We start from the raw sequence: 15,115 nt of genomic DNA, 5'->3' as shown, positions 1-15,115 counted from the left end.
TTGGTGTCCTTTTGCAGTGGTTTCTTTGCAGCAATTCGACCACGAAAGCCTGATTCACATAGTCTCCTCTGAACAGTTGATGTTGAGATGTGTCTGTTACTTGAACTCTGAAGCATTTATTTGGGCTGTTATCTGAGGTGCAGTTAATTGCCGATATCTGAGGCTGGTAACTCTAATGATCTTATCCTCTGCAGCAGAGGTAACTCTGGGTCTTTTCTGTGGCAGTCCTCATGAGAGCCAGTTTCATCAACCGCGCTCTATGGTTTTTGCGACTGCACTTGAAGAAACTTTCAAAGTTCTTGAAATGTACTGTTTTGACTGACCTTCATGTCTTAAAGTAATGATGGACTGTTGTGTCTCTTTGCTTATTTGAGCTGTTCTTGCCATAATTTGGACTTGGTCTTTTAACAAATAGGGCTCTTCTGTATACCATCCCTACCTTGTCAAAACACAACTGATTGGCTCAAACCTATTAAAGAAGGAAAGAAATTCCACATATTATGTAGAAAATAGTACAAAGAAAGAAAAACACTTGAATGGGTAGGTATGTCCAAACTTTTGATTGCAAGACTTATTTTTTACATAATTAATATATAATTACATAGATAGATAGAGATGGAGATGAATAAATGCTCAACCTTCAGATTAGCATGAGGGATGATTTTAAGTACAATTCTTACAACTTTGTTTTGGTGGTAGCTTATTCTTTATAAGTTTGGGGCTGCTGGTGAACCATGATGTGAAGGCACAATTGTCACGCCCTGGCCATAGAGAGGCTTTTTATTCTCTATTTTGGTTAGGTCAGGGTGTGATTAGGGTGGGCATTCTATGTTCTTTTTTCTATGTTTTTGTATGTCGTTGTTTTTGCACGGGTATGGTTCTCAATCAGGGACAGCTGTCTGTCATTGTCTCTGATTGAGAACCATACTTAGGTAGCTCTTGCCCACATGGGTTTTGTGGGTAGTTGTTTTCTGTTTGTGGATTGCACCTTGCAGAACTGTTTGTTTGTTGTTTTTGTTAAAGTATTGGTATTTATTAAACCTATTATGAATACTTACCATGCTGCACCTTGGTCCTCTTCTCCTTCTCCCGACGACATTCGTTACAGAACTACCCACCACCAAAGGACCAAGCCGCGTGTAATGGACTCCTGGACATGGGAGGAAATATTGGACGGCAAGGGACCCCGGGCACAGCCGGGAGAGTATCGTCGTCCGAAAGAGGAGCTGGAGGCAGCTAGAGCGGAGCGGAAACACTAAGAGGAATTGGCTCGAGGTAACGTGCACGAGAGGCAGCCCCAGAGAATATTGGGGGAGTCAGGTACACGGGGAGATTGGCGGAGTCAGGTAGGAGACCTGAGCCAACTCCCCGTGCTTACAGTGGCGAGAGAGTGACTGGGCAGGCACTGTGTTATGCGGTGAAGCGCACAGTGTCCCCAGGGTGCACGCATAGCCCGATGCGCTACATCGCAGCTCCTCGAATCGGCCGGGCTAGAGTGGGCATCGAGCCAGGAGGGATAATGCCGGGCCCGGATTATACGGCACCAGCCCTACGCACGGTGTCCCCGGTTCGCCAGCACAGCCCAGCCCAGTGCGGCCTGTTCCAACTCTCCGCACTTGTCGGGCTACAGGGGGTATCCAGCCAGGACAGGTTGTGCAGGCTCGTTGCTCGAGACCTCTAGTGCGCCTCCACGGCCCAGTGCATCCGATGCCTCGGCTAAGGAGGAGGCCTACTGTATGTCTCCCCAGCCTGGTGAGTCCTGTGCCTGCTCCCAGAACCATGTCTCCATCCAGTCCATAGCTGCCAGAGCCGCCCTCCTGTCCGGAGCTGCCAGAGCCGCCCTCCTGTCCGGAGCTGCCAGAGCCGCCCTCCTGTCCGGAGCTGCCAGAGCCGCCCTCCTGTCCGGAGCTGCCAGAGCCGCCCGTCAGTCTAGAGGCGCCTGAGTCGCCAGTCACTCCGGAGCCGCCAGAATCACAGACCCTCAGTCCAGAGGCGCCCTTCAGTCCAGTGGCACCCTCTACGAGGGTCTTCAGTCCGATGCCCGCTGCGAGGGTCCCCACTCCAAAGGCGCCACCTAAGTGGGCCAAGACTGAGGTGGAGTGGGGTCCACGTCCCGCACCCAAGCTGCCGCCAAAAAGAAGGCCCACCCGGACCCTCCCCTTTATAGAGTCAGGTTTTGCGGCTGGAGTCCGCACCTTTGGGGGGGGGGGGGGGGTACTGTCACGCCCTGGCCATAGAGAGGCTTTTTTTTGTATGTCGTTGTTTTTGCCCGGGTATGGTTCTCAATCAGGGACTGTCGTTGTCTCTGATTGAGAACCATACTTAGGTAGCTCTTGTTCACATGGGTTTTGTGGGTAGTTGTTTTCTGTTTCGTGTATTGCACCTTGCAGAACTGTACTTACCACGTTGCACCTTGGTGCTCTTCTCCTTCTCCCGACGACATTCGTTACAATAATCAAAGTGACACTGGACTAGCAAACTTGCCAGAGTTTTCAACATGTCTATAGCTAGGTTTCCATCCAATTGGCGACAGATTTTCATGCGAATTTTCTAAAATCTTCATAATAACAATATGCCATTTCAGAGTTTCCTTTAGGATAATTTGGCACCGGACAACATAACAGGGAAGATTTTAATTTACCGAACATTTGAGAAATTTAATGGACATTCATATGCATTCAAATTCAACCTGGTGCAGCCAGCACCATCAATAAACGAGGGATGTTGGCCAAATGAGACACATTTACGTGTCCTTAATAACAGCCTATAACTAATTACAAATACACTATTCCTTGTGTTCCGATGTGTAGCATATACAACACTTTATAGTCTATTGTTTTGGAGGGGTTTTAAGCTACTTTACTAAAACAATAATTGTCCACCTCACGGTTTAGCTGTCAGAGATTTGAGCATGTCAGATGACTTCTTTATGTCAGATGGTTACTGCGTCTACTACACAGATATAGATGTACAGAAGGAGGGTAATTTGTAAATGTTCTATCCTTATATTTTGTATAAAGATAAACACTATATTGTTAGATATGAGTTACTCTGGTAGGCCTGAAACGGTCTTCCTCACCTCAAGTTCAACTGTCAGTTGCAGCAGTTTGACAACCCTCCCCTATTTTTGACCACCACTCCCCCAGTAAATGTCGATCTGTCCCTTAGATGTGGTTAATATCATAATGTAACTTATGTAATCATGTAATCATGTAGCACATAACAGCATAACAATCTTAGGTTAATCTGATTCGTTAAATACAGTAACATCCTATTTCTCCTTTGATTGGTTGCCAGCCCTGAAATGCCCTGAGTCCAGCCACTACCAGGTGTGCACCAGTGCCTGCGCCGCCTCATGCTCGGACCTCACCTCCCACCTGTACTGCACCCACCCTTGCACAGAGGGCTGCCAGTGTGACCCGGGATACGTGCTGAGTGGCAACCGTTGCGTCCGGCACCAGGACTGCGGCTGCGAGCATGAGGGCCTCTACTACCCTCTCAACGACACTTTCTGGGCGGGCCCTGCCGGCGAGGGTGGAGAGTGCACCCTGCGCTGCGTCTGTGGGCCCAACGGCAAAGTCTCCTGCTTCAACGATTCATGTAGAGAAGGCGAAGTGTGTGTGACAGAGTTCGGCCTGTTGGGCTGTTACCCCCGCAGGGAGGGGGTGTGTTCTCTAGGCCAGAATTTTGTGACGGCCTCTTTCGACGGGACCTCCATGCCCTTCCCGGACGACAGCTCCTACTACCTGCTGAGGTTGTGTGGGCCAATGCCGGCTAACGTGTCTGCTGTGGAAGTAAAGATGGGCCGGCAGCTGGTAAACAAGGGTCCATACTGGATGCGGCCTGTGATGGTCAGGGTGGCTAACCTGGAGGCCCAGATGGGTGGATCGGACTTTGACACAGTGAAGGTCAGTATTATAGCCTGGTGCTCCAGTCTGTTTGTGCTTTAGCCAACTTTTCTCTGTGTTTGTTCATTGTCATTCCAAATATACAGTATGGGGACCAGGCTATTTTGGTGCTACCTCAGTCCGATTGAGAGAAAATGCATGAGTCACCAGACAAATAAACATACAAAAGTATGTGTAAAGATTATCTGAGCATTGATATTGTGCTACATTATGGGTAGGTTTTCCAGACCCAGGCACAGGAGGTTGGTGGCACCTTATTGGGGAGGACGGGCTCATGGTAATGGATGTAGTAGAATAAGTGGAATAGTATCAAACACATGGTTTCCGTTTTATTGTATGCCATTCCATTCGCTCCGTTACAGCCATTATCATGAGCAGTCCCCCCTCCGCAGCCTCCACTGGACCCAAGGCAACTTTACTTCTGGACTAAGAATCACTTTCAGTGGAGAAACTTCATTTAGCATTATATTTTTACACCAGGAGTAGGCTAAATATGAGTCTGGGAAACTGGCCCTGAAAGTCTGTCATCATGAGATGAATACCTTTCTCAAAGTAATTTAGCTGGAATATGTAGTTCAATTGAATACAGGCTTAACAGAATGACAACAGAGATAATATAGTAAGGCATTTTATTGAATAGTTTGGTGTAGGCTTTGTCTCCAAGGAATGCTCCCCAGAGCAAGATGCTGATGACAGATTGCCCTATGCATTGGGAAAGGAGTTCCAATGACAGGTCTTAAGGTTATTATGCTGGTGGTTGTGGGGAGATAGGTCATTGGACGACTGACTGTTGCTGCAAAACAACAAGGTTTGAGTTGACATATAAATACTCCCTTAGATTCATGCCCATTGGTTGAAAGAAAGATAGTGATTATTGCACGAGTGAGTAGGTTAATCAGCAACAGTGGTGGATTTGCCTTAGTGTGCCGTGCTCATAGGCTGAAGTTAATAGGTGAATGATATTCCACACGCTTGCTAATAGAAAAGGAGGAAGAGACGTGACGCTATGCTAACGTTAAGACACTATACTATAAATACTTGCCATGCTGACAAGGTATCATTATAACCCCTGCCATATACAGTGCCTTGCGAAAGTATTCGGGCCCCCTTAAACTTTGCGACCTTTTGCCACATTTCAGGCTTCAAACATAAAGATATAAAACTGTATTTTTTTGTGAAGAATCAACAACAAGTGGGACACAATCATGAAGTGGAACGACATTTATTGGATATTTCAAACTTTTTTAACAAATCAAAAACTGAAAAATTGGGCGTGCAAAATTAGTCAGCCCCTTTACTTTCAGTGCAGCAAACTCTCTCCAGAAGTTCAGTGAGGATCTCTGAATGATCCAATGTTGACCTAAATGACTAATGATGATAAATACAATCCACCTGTGTGTAATCAAGTCTCCGTATAAATGCACCTGCACTGTGATAGTCTCAGAGGTCCGTTAAAAGCGCAGAGAGCATCATGAAGAACAAGGAACACACCAGGCAGGTCCGAGATACTGTTGTGAAGAAGTTTAAAGCCGGATTTGGATACAAAAAGATTTCCCAAGCTTTAAACATCCCAAGGAGCACTGTGCAAGCGATAATATTGAAATGGAAGGAGTATCAGACCACTGCAAATCTACCAAGACCTGGCCGTCCCTCTAAACTTTCAGCTCATACAAGGAGAAGACTGATCAGAGATGCAGCCAAGAGGCCCATGATCACTCTGGATGAACTGCAGAGATCTACAGCTGAGGTGGGAGACTCTGTCCATAGGACAACAATCAGTCGTATATTGCACAAATCTGGCCTTTATGGAAGAGTGGCAAGAAGAAAGCCATTTCTTAAAGATATCCATAAAAAGTGTCGTTTAAAGTTTGCCACAAACCACCTGGGAGACACACCAAACATGTAGAAGAAGGTGCTCTGGTCAGATGAAACCAAAATTGAACTTTTTGGCAACAATGCAAAACGTTATGTTTGGCATAAAAGCAACACAGCTCATCACACTGAACACACCATCCCCACTGTCAAACATGGTGGTGGCAGCATCATGGTTTGTGCCTGCTTTTCTTCAGCAGGGACAGGGAAGATGGTTAAAATTGATGGGAAGATGGATGGAGCCAAATACAGGACCATTCTGGAAGAAAACCTGATGGAGTCTGCAAAAGACCTGAGACTGGGACGGAGATTTGTCTTCCAACAAGACAATGATCCAAAACATAAAGCAAAATCTACAATGGAATGGTTCAAAAATAAACATATCCAGGTGTTAGAATGGCCAAGTCAGACCTGAATCCAATCGAGAATCTGTGGAAAGAACTGAAAACTGCTGTTCACAAATGCTCTCCATCCAACCTCACTAAGCTCGAGCTGTTTTGCAAGGAGGAATGGGAAAAAATGTCAGTCTCTCGATGTGCAAAACTGATAGAGACATACCCCAAGCGACTTACAGCTGTAATCGCAGCAAAAGGTGGCGCTACAAAGTAGTAACTTAAGGGGGCTGAATAATTTTGCACGCCCAATTTTTCAGTTTTTGATTTGTTAAAAAAGTTTGAAATATCCAATAAATGTCGTTCCACTTCATGATTGTGTCCCACTTGTTGTTGATTCTTCACAAAAAAATACAGTTTTATATCTTTATGTTTGAAGCCTGAAATGTGGCAAAAGGTCGCAAAGTTCAAGGGGGCCGAATACTTTCGCAAGGCACTGTAAATACCTGCTATGCTGATGAGTGAGATAGGAAGCGATGTGAATTATGAGTTTACTAGATGAATGAAAAGATCCATTCGGACCAGCCTTACTGATTGAAAATGGGTAACTACGTAACAGATATATCACTGCACTACTGTACATTACAGTGACTGAATGTTGCTGCTACTACCTCTCTATGACATAATGTTATGATGTGTCTAAATCCCAGCTGAACGGTGAGCTGGTACTACTGCCTTATGTCCACCCACTGGAGACCCTAATGATCTACCGCGCCCCTGGCAACGCTACCGTAGTGGAGTCCAGCGGATTGGTCCTAGTCCGCTACACCCGTCAGGGCCTCCTCAACATCTCTCTCTCTACCCTCTTTTACAACGCCACCTGCGGCCTGTGCGGTCTCTTCAACGGAAACGCCAGCGACGATCTCCGTCTGCCTAACGGCCGGCTGGCCGAATCCCTCGAACTCTTCACTGAGGGCTGGCGGGCCATCGCTGACGACCTGACATGCAATGGCGATTGCGACGACCTGTACCGCATGTGCACGGACCTGCGGCTCTACCAGAGCCCGTGGATGTGTGGCAACATCAACGACCTGGGGAACAGCTCCTTCCTGGCGTGCCACGGTGCCGTCAACCCCTCGCCGTTCTTCCGGAACTGCCTGTACAACATGTGCATGCGGGAGGGAAACCGCTCGGTGCTCTGCTCTTCACTGCAGGCATATGCCTCGGCCTGTCAGGATGCCCAGGTGGACCTTGCTGCCTGGAGGAGTGCTACCAATTGCCGTGAGTTAGTCCCTCGCCACCACCTTGGAGTGATGTTGAGTGATGGACTGATTGTGTATTTTTCCTTTATTAACCAAACCTTGGCTCTGCTAATTCTGAATAGCCCTTTCTCTTGTTTCTGTTTCTATCTCTGTCCCGACCTCTCTCTATGTCTCTCTCCTTTTTTCTCACTCTCTTTTACTTTCTGTTACGATCCCTCTATCTCTCTCTCTATTTGTCTATTACCCCACTCATCTCTCTCTGCCCACCCCTCTCTCTCCTTCCCGCAGCCTTGCCCTGTCCGGAGAACAGTTACTACGATGAGTGCACCAGCGCTTGCCCACTGACCTGCGCCGGCCTGGACGAGCTCGCCGAGCTGTGTCCACTGTCCTGCCGGGAGGGCTGCCAGTGCAGGGAGGGCTTTGCACTCCACAACGGCCAGTGCGTGGCGCGCAGCGACTGCGGCTGCATCAGCTCTGGGGGCCGGCAGCTGGCCACCAACCAGATCTTCTGGAATGACTGGGAGTGCCAGGAGCGCTGCTACTGCAATGGCTCGGACAACCGCGTCTACTGCACGCTGACACCGTGCCAGGAGGGTGAGTACTGCCAGGAGGGCCTTGAGGGCCTCTACTTCTGCCAGCCGCGCACCGAAGCGCAGTGCATTGCCGCTGGTTACAGTCACTTCCTGCCATTCGGAGGTGTGCCCTTCGAGCTGCAGAGTAGCTGTACCTTGATCCTGGCTACAACGAGGTGCAACAGCGGAGTGGCGGGAGAGGAGGATATGGACCAGAGCACCGCCACCCGACCCAAGACGAGCACCAGCGCCGACCTCCCTCGCTTCAAGCTGTCAGCCCGGAACGAGGAGAGGGACACGGGGCAAGCCATCTGGGTGAGGGGGTTCATCTTGGAAGTCTACGGCTATGAGATTGAGGTTTCTCGGAGCTATAAACACACAATCACGGTGAGTGTATTATACACTTTTCACACTACCTTTCCATCCTGAATTAAACTGTATTGGCTCAGATATTTTCATTTCCCATTGTCCTTTTTTAGCACGATTCCAGAAACTATGGTGGATGCGTAACTAGGCCAGCCCAGTAAAATTTGTTTTGACTTGGCTCGGTTCCACTCAGTAGGGTGAAAAGCCTGGGGCACAGTCAGTCTTGTTAGACTTTATTAGGAAGAAAAACGTGGTAAGTAACAGGCCAAGAATCTTACCAAGGCTTTTCAGAGAATCCAACTGAAAAAAAGACAGGAGAAATGTGTTCTTACAATGTCTTGACACTTTTCATTTCTATGCATATTCATCCTTCCAGTGTGACTGATGTGTTGTGAATCTCACACAGACATGTGAGGGAGAGTTATTTGTTAATGAAGCCGATAGAATAGCGGAGCGAAGAGTGAATTCCTCTTTGATTGGCTCAGGGCGGATCTTATTTCCATTGGCATCTTTTATTAGACTGGATTGGGCTCAGGGTAACGGCTGACCTGAGCGACATTTGGAAAAGGTTCACAAACCAACCGAAAGATCTGAGGAGAACCACAATACACACACTCAATCCTATACACTCACACTTGCTAGTTATAACACACACAACACTCCCCCACACACGCACACACACACACGCGCACACACACGTGCGCACACACACACACACACACACACACACACACACACACACACACACACACACACACACACACACACACACACACACACACACAAACAGTCATGACTCACTCTCCCATGCTCTCTCCCAGGTGAATAAGGAACGTCTGTACCTGCCTTTGAAGCTGGGGCCGGGGAAGGTCCACATCTTCACTTTCGGCATGCAGCTGGTGTTGGAGACGGACTTTGGCCTGAAGGTTGCCTTCGACTGGAACACCCTGCTCCTGCTCACGCTGCCTCGACGCCTCTACAACACCACCTGCGGCCTGTGCCAGGGCATGCCACTTTCCTCTCCACCCGCACTCACCACCAGCAACTGGGGCATGGCCTGGGCTGAGCAAGACACATTCTGCCAGGTGGGCTGCGGCGACTCGTGCCCACGTTGTGGGTTGGTCGAGAGAGGCTTTGTTGCCACCGATGCCCCTTTACTCGTCGCGGACGCCTACATGGAAGGCGTGGCCCAAGATGGTGAGGGAGGAGGAATCAATGTTGATGGCGGGGGTTACACGGGAATCCGATTCCACCTGGGCGATGGGCTGCACTTGTTTGTGGAGCCCGAGGCAGTGCGTCTGTGCGGGTTGATCGTGGACCGCGGCGGTGTGTTTGCGCGCTGCCACAGCAAGGTGGCGCCGGCGTTCTTCTACCAGAACTGCCTGCAGGACACATGCCTGGATCGGGGTGCCTCGGGGACCATTTGCAACTGGCTGCAGATCTACACCAGCACATGCCAGACCCAGGGGGTGCGTGTGTTAGGCTGGAGGAGTGACACGCCCTGTGGTGAGCACAATAATAATTGAGGCACGAATCAAGTAGATTGAGTTGAGTTTAATTCTTTCCAGCCCAGGTGGAGGCTTATCTTACATGGGACTACTCCTCAGTAGTAATAGCCTATTAGATATTATTAGGTTCTGACAAACAGAGTGAAAAACTAACGGACAACTGGTCAAAGCTCAAACCAAGTTTATTCACCCACTGGGTCAAACAGCTGCAAAGACAAAACATGTTTACACAAGCACATATATTTATACCTTCCTCCTATGCTGAGTCTCCTCCTTGCACATCTGGGACAACCAATACATCTCTGTTTGCTAGACAGGACTTTAGTGGTGCCTGTTCTTTCTCACTTCATCTGACCTGGACTCATCTGACCTCGGCCAAAATTCCTCACTCCTCCCCAACTCACGCCTGTCCTACCTTATCTGTTGACTGAAACCAGAACCATTGCCCTCCTCCTCTCCATAGGATACATGAGATTTTACAAAAGCATGTTCTTACAAAATGTAAACTTTCTGCCCTCCCCTTTCTCACTCAATAGATGTCCATACCCTCAGGAGTTTAGAAGTTAGTGCCCAACAATAACAACGGATACTTTCACCAAGGTTACATAGAGTTCTCAGTCATATGAGTAAAGGAGAGATGAATCACAAAGCAGCAGCTTTATGTTACCGTCCTACACAATGACATACAGTACGCTGTCAAATGAATAACCAACTGATATTTTAACGTTTGTTCTTATGTATTCTGCATCTATCCTCCACTTTGCACCCAAACTGTAATCTGTCCAGAGAACCAATGCCAGGTAAATTAATCATGTAATCGTCATGTCTGTGTCTCAATCAAAGGCATCATATTCCCTAGCGCACTACATAAGGAGTAGGGTGCCATTTTGGACACAACTCACATTTCCTTTACCCATATAAAGACATGTATTTTTCTCCGTCCCCAGTGCTGACGTGCCCAGCCAACAGCCACTACTCTAGCTGCATGTCAGTGTGCCAACCGCAGTGCGCCCCAGCCCGCGGCCAGAGGGAGTGCACCCAAGACTGTGTGGAGGGCTGCCAGTGTGACCAGGGATACGTCCTCAATGGCAAGGGTTGCGTCCGGCCCCAGAACTGTGGCTGCTACAACGACGGCAAGTACTATGAGGTGAGTCAGTCACACAGACAGTAGTCTGTCTCCACAGACATTCGTATACATGTGGCAAGCTAGTTAGCTTAAGATTTCAATTATGGCTTGTGAGTAGTACACAGAAAGTACACAGAAAGTACTTAAAGACGCACTCCAGCTAATTTTTTACTTTTTCTGTTGAAAAACAAAACCCTGCGTATAAATACAGTAAGGTTAACACACTTAATGGTAAAAATAATATGTTTTGAGGTAAATAATGTTTTTTAGACACAAGTGTAAACTTCATGGAGTAGGCCATTCAAGGAGTTGGTCTGATGGTGACAATGGCTTTGAAACATTCTCAGCACATTTAAGGAACTTGACAGAAAAACGTTCATTACATTAACAGAACGTTTCCTAAAAGTTCAAGCATGGTCACATTTTGACATTGGGAATAGTTTGACGTTGGGAATGTTCTCAAAATCTTCCAAGGACCTCCCGGGTGGCGCAGTGGTCTAGGGCTGTGCCACCAAAGACTCTGGATTCGCACCCAGGCTCTGTCGCAGCCGGCCGCGACCGGGAGGTCCGTGGGGCGATGCACAATTGGCCTAGCGTCACCCGGGTTAGGGAGGGTTTGGCCGGTAGGGATATCCTTGTCTCATCGTGCACTAGCGACTCCTGTGGCGGGCCGGGTGCAGTGCACGTTAACCAGGTCGCCAGGTGCACTGGCTTCCGGGTTGGATACGCGCTGTGTTAAGAAGCAGTGCGGCTTGGTTGGGTTGTGTTTCGGAGGACGCATGGCTTTCGACCTTCGTCTCTCCCGAGCCCGTACGGGAGTTGTAGCGATGAGACAAGATAGTAACTACTAACAATTGGATACCACGAAATTGGGGAGAAAAGGGGGTAAAATAAAAATAAAAATAAAATTCTTCCAAGAACGTTAACAAAACGTTATTCTGTGGGAATTTCAGTACTTCAGCATAAAGTTTCCTACAGGTTTCCACATGGTTCTATTTAAAGTCATGTTCTCAAATTGTTCCGAGAATGTAAACTTTCAATAAAAACCACAAGAACTTTAGTAACGTTCAGAAAACGTTGTAAGAGCGTTATTAAAACATATACAGTGCCTTGCGAAAGTATTCGGCCCCCTTGAACTTTGCGACCTTTTGACACATTTCAGGCTTCAAACATAAAGATATGAAACTGTATTTTTTTGTGAAGAATCAACAAGTGGGACACAATCATGAAGTGGAACGACATTTATTGGATATTTCAAACTTTTTTAACAAATCAAAAACTGAAAAATTGGGCGTGCAAAATTAGTCAGCCCCTTTACTTTCAGTGCAGCAAACTCTCTCCAGAAGTTCAGTGAGGATCTCTGAATGATCCAATGTTGACCTAAATGACTAATGATGATAAATACAATCCACCTGTGTGTAATAAAGTCTCCGTATAAATGCACCTGCACTGTGATAGTCTCAGAGGTCCGTTAAAAGCGCAGAGAGCATCATGAAGAACAAGGAACACACCAGGCAGGTCTGAGATACTGTTGTGAAGAAGTTTAAAGCCGGATTTGGATACAAAAAGATTTCCCAAGCTTTAAACATCCCAAGGAGCACTGTGCAAGCGATAATATTGAAATGGAAGGAGTATCAGACCACTGCAAATCTACCAAGACCTGGCCGTCCCTCTAAACTTTCAGCTCATACAAGGAAAAGACTGATCAGAGATGCAGCCAAGAGGCCCATGATCACTCTGGATGAACTGCAGAGATCTACAGCTGAGGTGGGAGACTCTGTCCATAGGACAACAATCAGTCGTATATTGCACAAATCTGGCCTTTATGGAAGAGTGGCAAGAAGAAAGACATTTCTTAAAGATATCCATAAAAAGTGTTGTTTAAAGTTTGCCACAAGCTACCTGGGAGACACACCAAACATGTGGAAGAAGGTGCTCTGGTCAGATGAAACCAAAATTGAACTTTTTGGCAACAATGCAAAACGTTATGTTTGGCGTAAAAGCAACACAGCTGAACACACCATCCCCACTGTCAAACATGGTGGTGGCAGCATCATGGTTTGGGCCTGCTTTTCTTCAGCAGGGACAGGGAAGATGGTTAAAATTGATGGGAAGATGGATGGAGCCAAATACAGGACCATTCTGGAAGAAAACCTGATGGAGTCTGCAAAAGACCTGAGACTGGGACGGAGATTTGTCTTCCAACAAGACAATGATCCAAAACATAAAGCAAAATCTACAATATAATGTTTCAAAAATAAACATATCCAGGTGTTAGAATGGCCAAGTCAAAGTCCAGACCTGAATCCAATCGAGAATCTGTGGAAAGAACTGAAAACTGCTGTTCACAAATGCTCTCCATCCAACCTCACTGAGCTCGAGCTGTTTTGCAAGGAGGAATGGGAAAACATTTCAGTCTCTCGATGTGCAAAACTGATAGAGACATACCCCAAGCGACTTACAGCTGTAATCGCAGCAAAAGGTGGCGCTACAAAGTATTAACTTAAGGGGGCTGAATAATTTTGCACGCCCAATTTTTCAGTTTTTGATTTGTTAAAAAAGTTTGAAATATCCAATAAATGTCGTTCCACTTCATGATTGTGTCCCACTTGTTGTTGATTCTTCACAAAAAAATACAGTTTTATATCTTTATGTTTGAAGCCTGAAATGTGGCAAAAGGTCGCAAAGTTCAAGGGGGCCGAATACTTTCGCAAGGCACTGTACATTCTGTTCTCAGCATAAACAAAACTCTCTCTATTCTCTATCTTGTTAATTGTTCAGGGGTCCACTAATTGGTCACACCTGATCTTAATGAGAGCTGTATCCTTTGAAATGGGGTCTGTTTTAATAGACTAAAATTAGCAGCTTTGTATTCGTAAAAAAACATGGCATGCTAGCTCCATCCTGGTGGCACAGTGGACAAATTCAATGGATAGATAATTTAAGATTATAGGGTTGAATCTCACTGAATACATGTGTTTGCATAATTAATATGAAAGGACATTAATTTCCATGTCTTCTATCTCTGCTTGGAGTAAAAAAAGTTTACCCAAAATAAGCTAGCGGTGTTGTTAAAAGTCTTATTGAAACATTCAGTGTAATTTTTAAGGAAGTTATTCAAAAACCTCCAAATAACCTATAATTTCCATTCTCAGAATGTTAATAAAAACCTCCCAGGAAACATATTCACAGCAAGTACGGGTGCTGAGGGTGCTATAGCACCCCCTGAAGAATCTATAATAATTTATTTTTTCCTTCAGATTTTTCATATATATATATATATAGTAGCAGTCAAAAGTTTGGACACACCTACTCATTCATGGGTTTTTCTTTATTTTTACTATTTTCTACATTCTACAATGTAGAAAATAGTAAAAATAAAGAAAAATCCTTGAATGAGTAGGTGTGTTTTAGAAGAGCAGTAGAGCCTTCTGTAGCGCGGTCAAAGGTTTTTTTTGCACTGATTTATACAGGTAAAATCCCATTGGGATTTAAATCTATTTTGTGAGCAAGGAAAGGCATTAAAAATATATATTGTAAAATGAGTTCATTAAGTTTGTTTCCTTTCCCCTTCCGCTTGCTATCCCTCCTCCAGCCCAAACAGCTGTTCTGGAACAGTGATTGCACCAAGCGCTGCCAGTGCATCGGCCGTAATCTCATCCAGTGTGACCCGCGCCGCTGCAAGGCCGAGGAGGAGTGCGCCCTGCGCCATGACGTGCGCGGCTGCTTCACCCAGCGCTCGCAGCATTGCGTGGCGTCCGGTGGCGGTGTCTTCAGGACCTTTGACGGGGCGTCCCTCCGCCTGCCTGCCTCCTGCTCCTTCGTGCTGTCCACCAACTGCCACAAGCTACCTGACCTCTCCTTTCAGCTCATCGCAAACTTCGACAAGTGGAGCACACCCAACCTCACCACCATCTCCCATGCATACCTCTATATTAACGAGGAGAATATCCTGATCTCCGGGAGCACCGTGAAGGTGATGGGGAGGGACTGAGGGTAGATTTAAAGGGTGGTTAGATGGTTGGATGGATGAGTGCATGGCCGCAGGAAGATGATTTGGGGTGGGGGTGATGTCAACAGGTGCATTTTATTTTTGCATCGCTATCATCTGTTTATTTTGGAGAGAATACATGTGAAATGTGTTTTTTTTTTATTAGTTTGAGGTTGGA

The 15,115-nt window shown here is 46.6% G+C and overlaps 1 protein-coding gene across 1 annotated transcript in view; it reads left to right on the top strand.

Moving 5' to 3' along the window:
* Positions 1 to 15,115, top strand: part of LOC139423260 (tectorin alpha) — a 54,384-nt gene that overhangs the window by 12,312 nt on the left and 26,957 nt on the right. Inside the window, exons 8-13 of the mRNA XM_071175070.1 lie at positions 3,298 to 3,908; positions 6,823 to 7,393; positions 7,663 to 8,333; positions 9,134 to 9,818; positions 10,768 to 10,967; positions 14,542 to 14,922. Coding sequence (XP_071031171.1) covers positions 3,298 to 3,908; positions 6,823 to 7,393; positions 7,663 to 8,333; positions 9,134 to 9,818; positions 10,768 to 10,967; positions 14,542 to 14,922 — 3,119 coding nt within the window. The remainder of the gene's footprint in view (positions 1 to 3,297; positions 3,909 to 6,822; positions 7,394 to 7,662; positions 8,334 to 9,133; positions 9,819 to 10,767; positions 10,968 to 14,541; positions 14,923 to 15,115) is intronic.

The sequence above is a fragment of the Oncorhynchus clarkii genome, chromosome 12 (genome assembly GCF_045791955.1).
Source record: "Oncorhynchus clarkii lewisi isolate Uvic-CL-2024 chromosome 12, UVic_Ocla_1.0, whole genome shotgun sequence".
In the NCBI taxonomy this organism is placed as follows: Eukaryota; Metazoa; Chordata; class Actinopteri; order Salmoniformes; family Salmonidae; genus Oncorhynchus; species Oncorhynchus clarkii.
The sequence above is the reverse complement of the archived record's forward strand: the minus strand, read 5'-3'. Positions and strand labels throughout refer to the sequence as shown.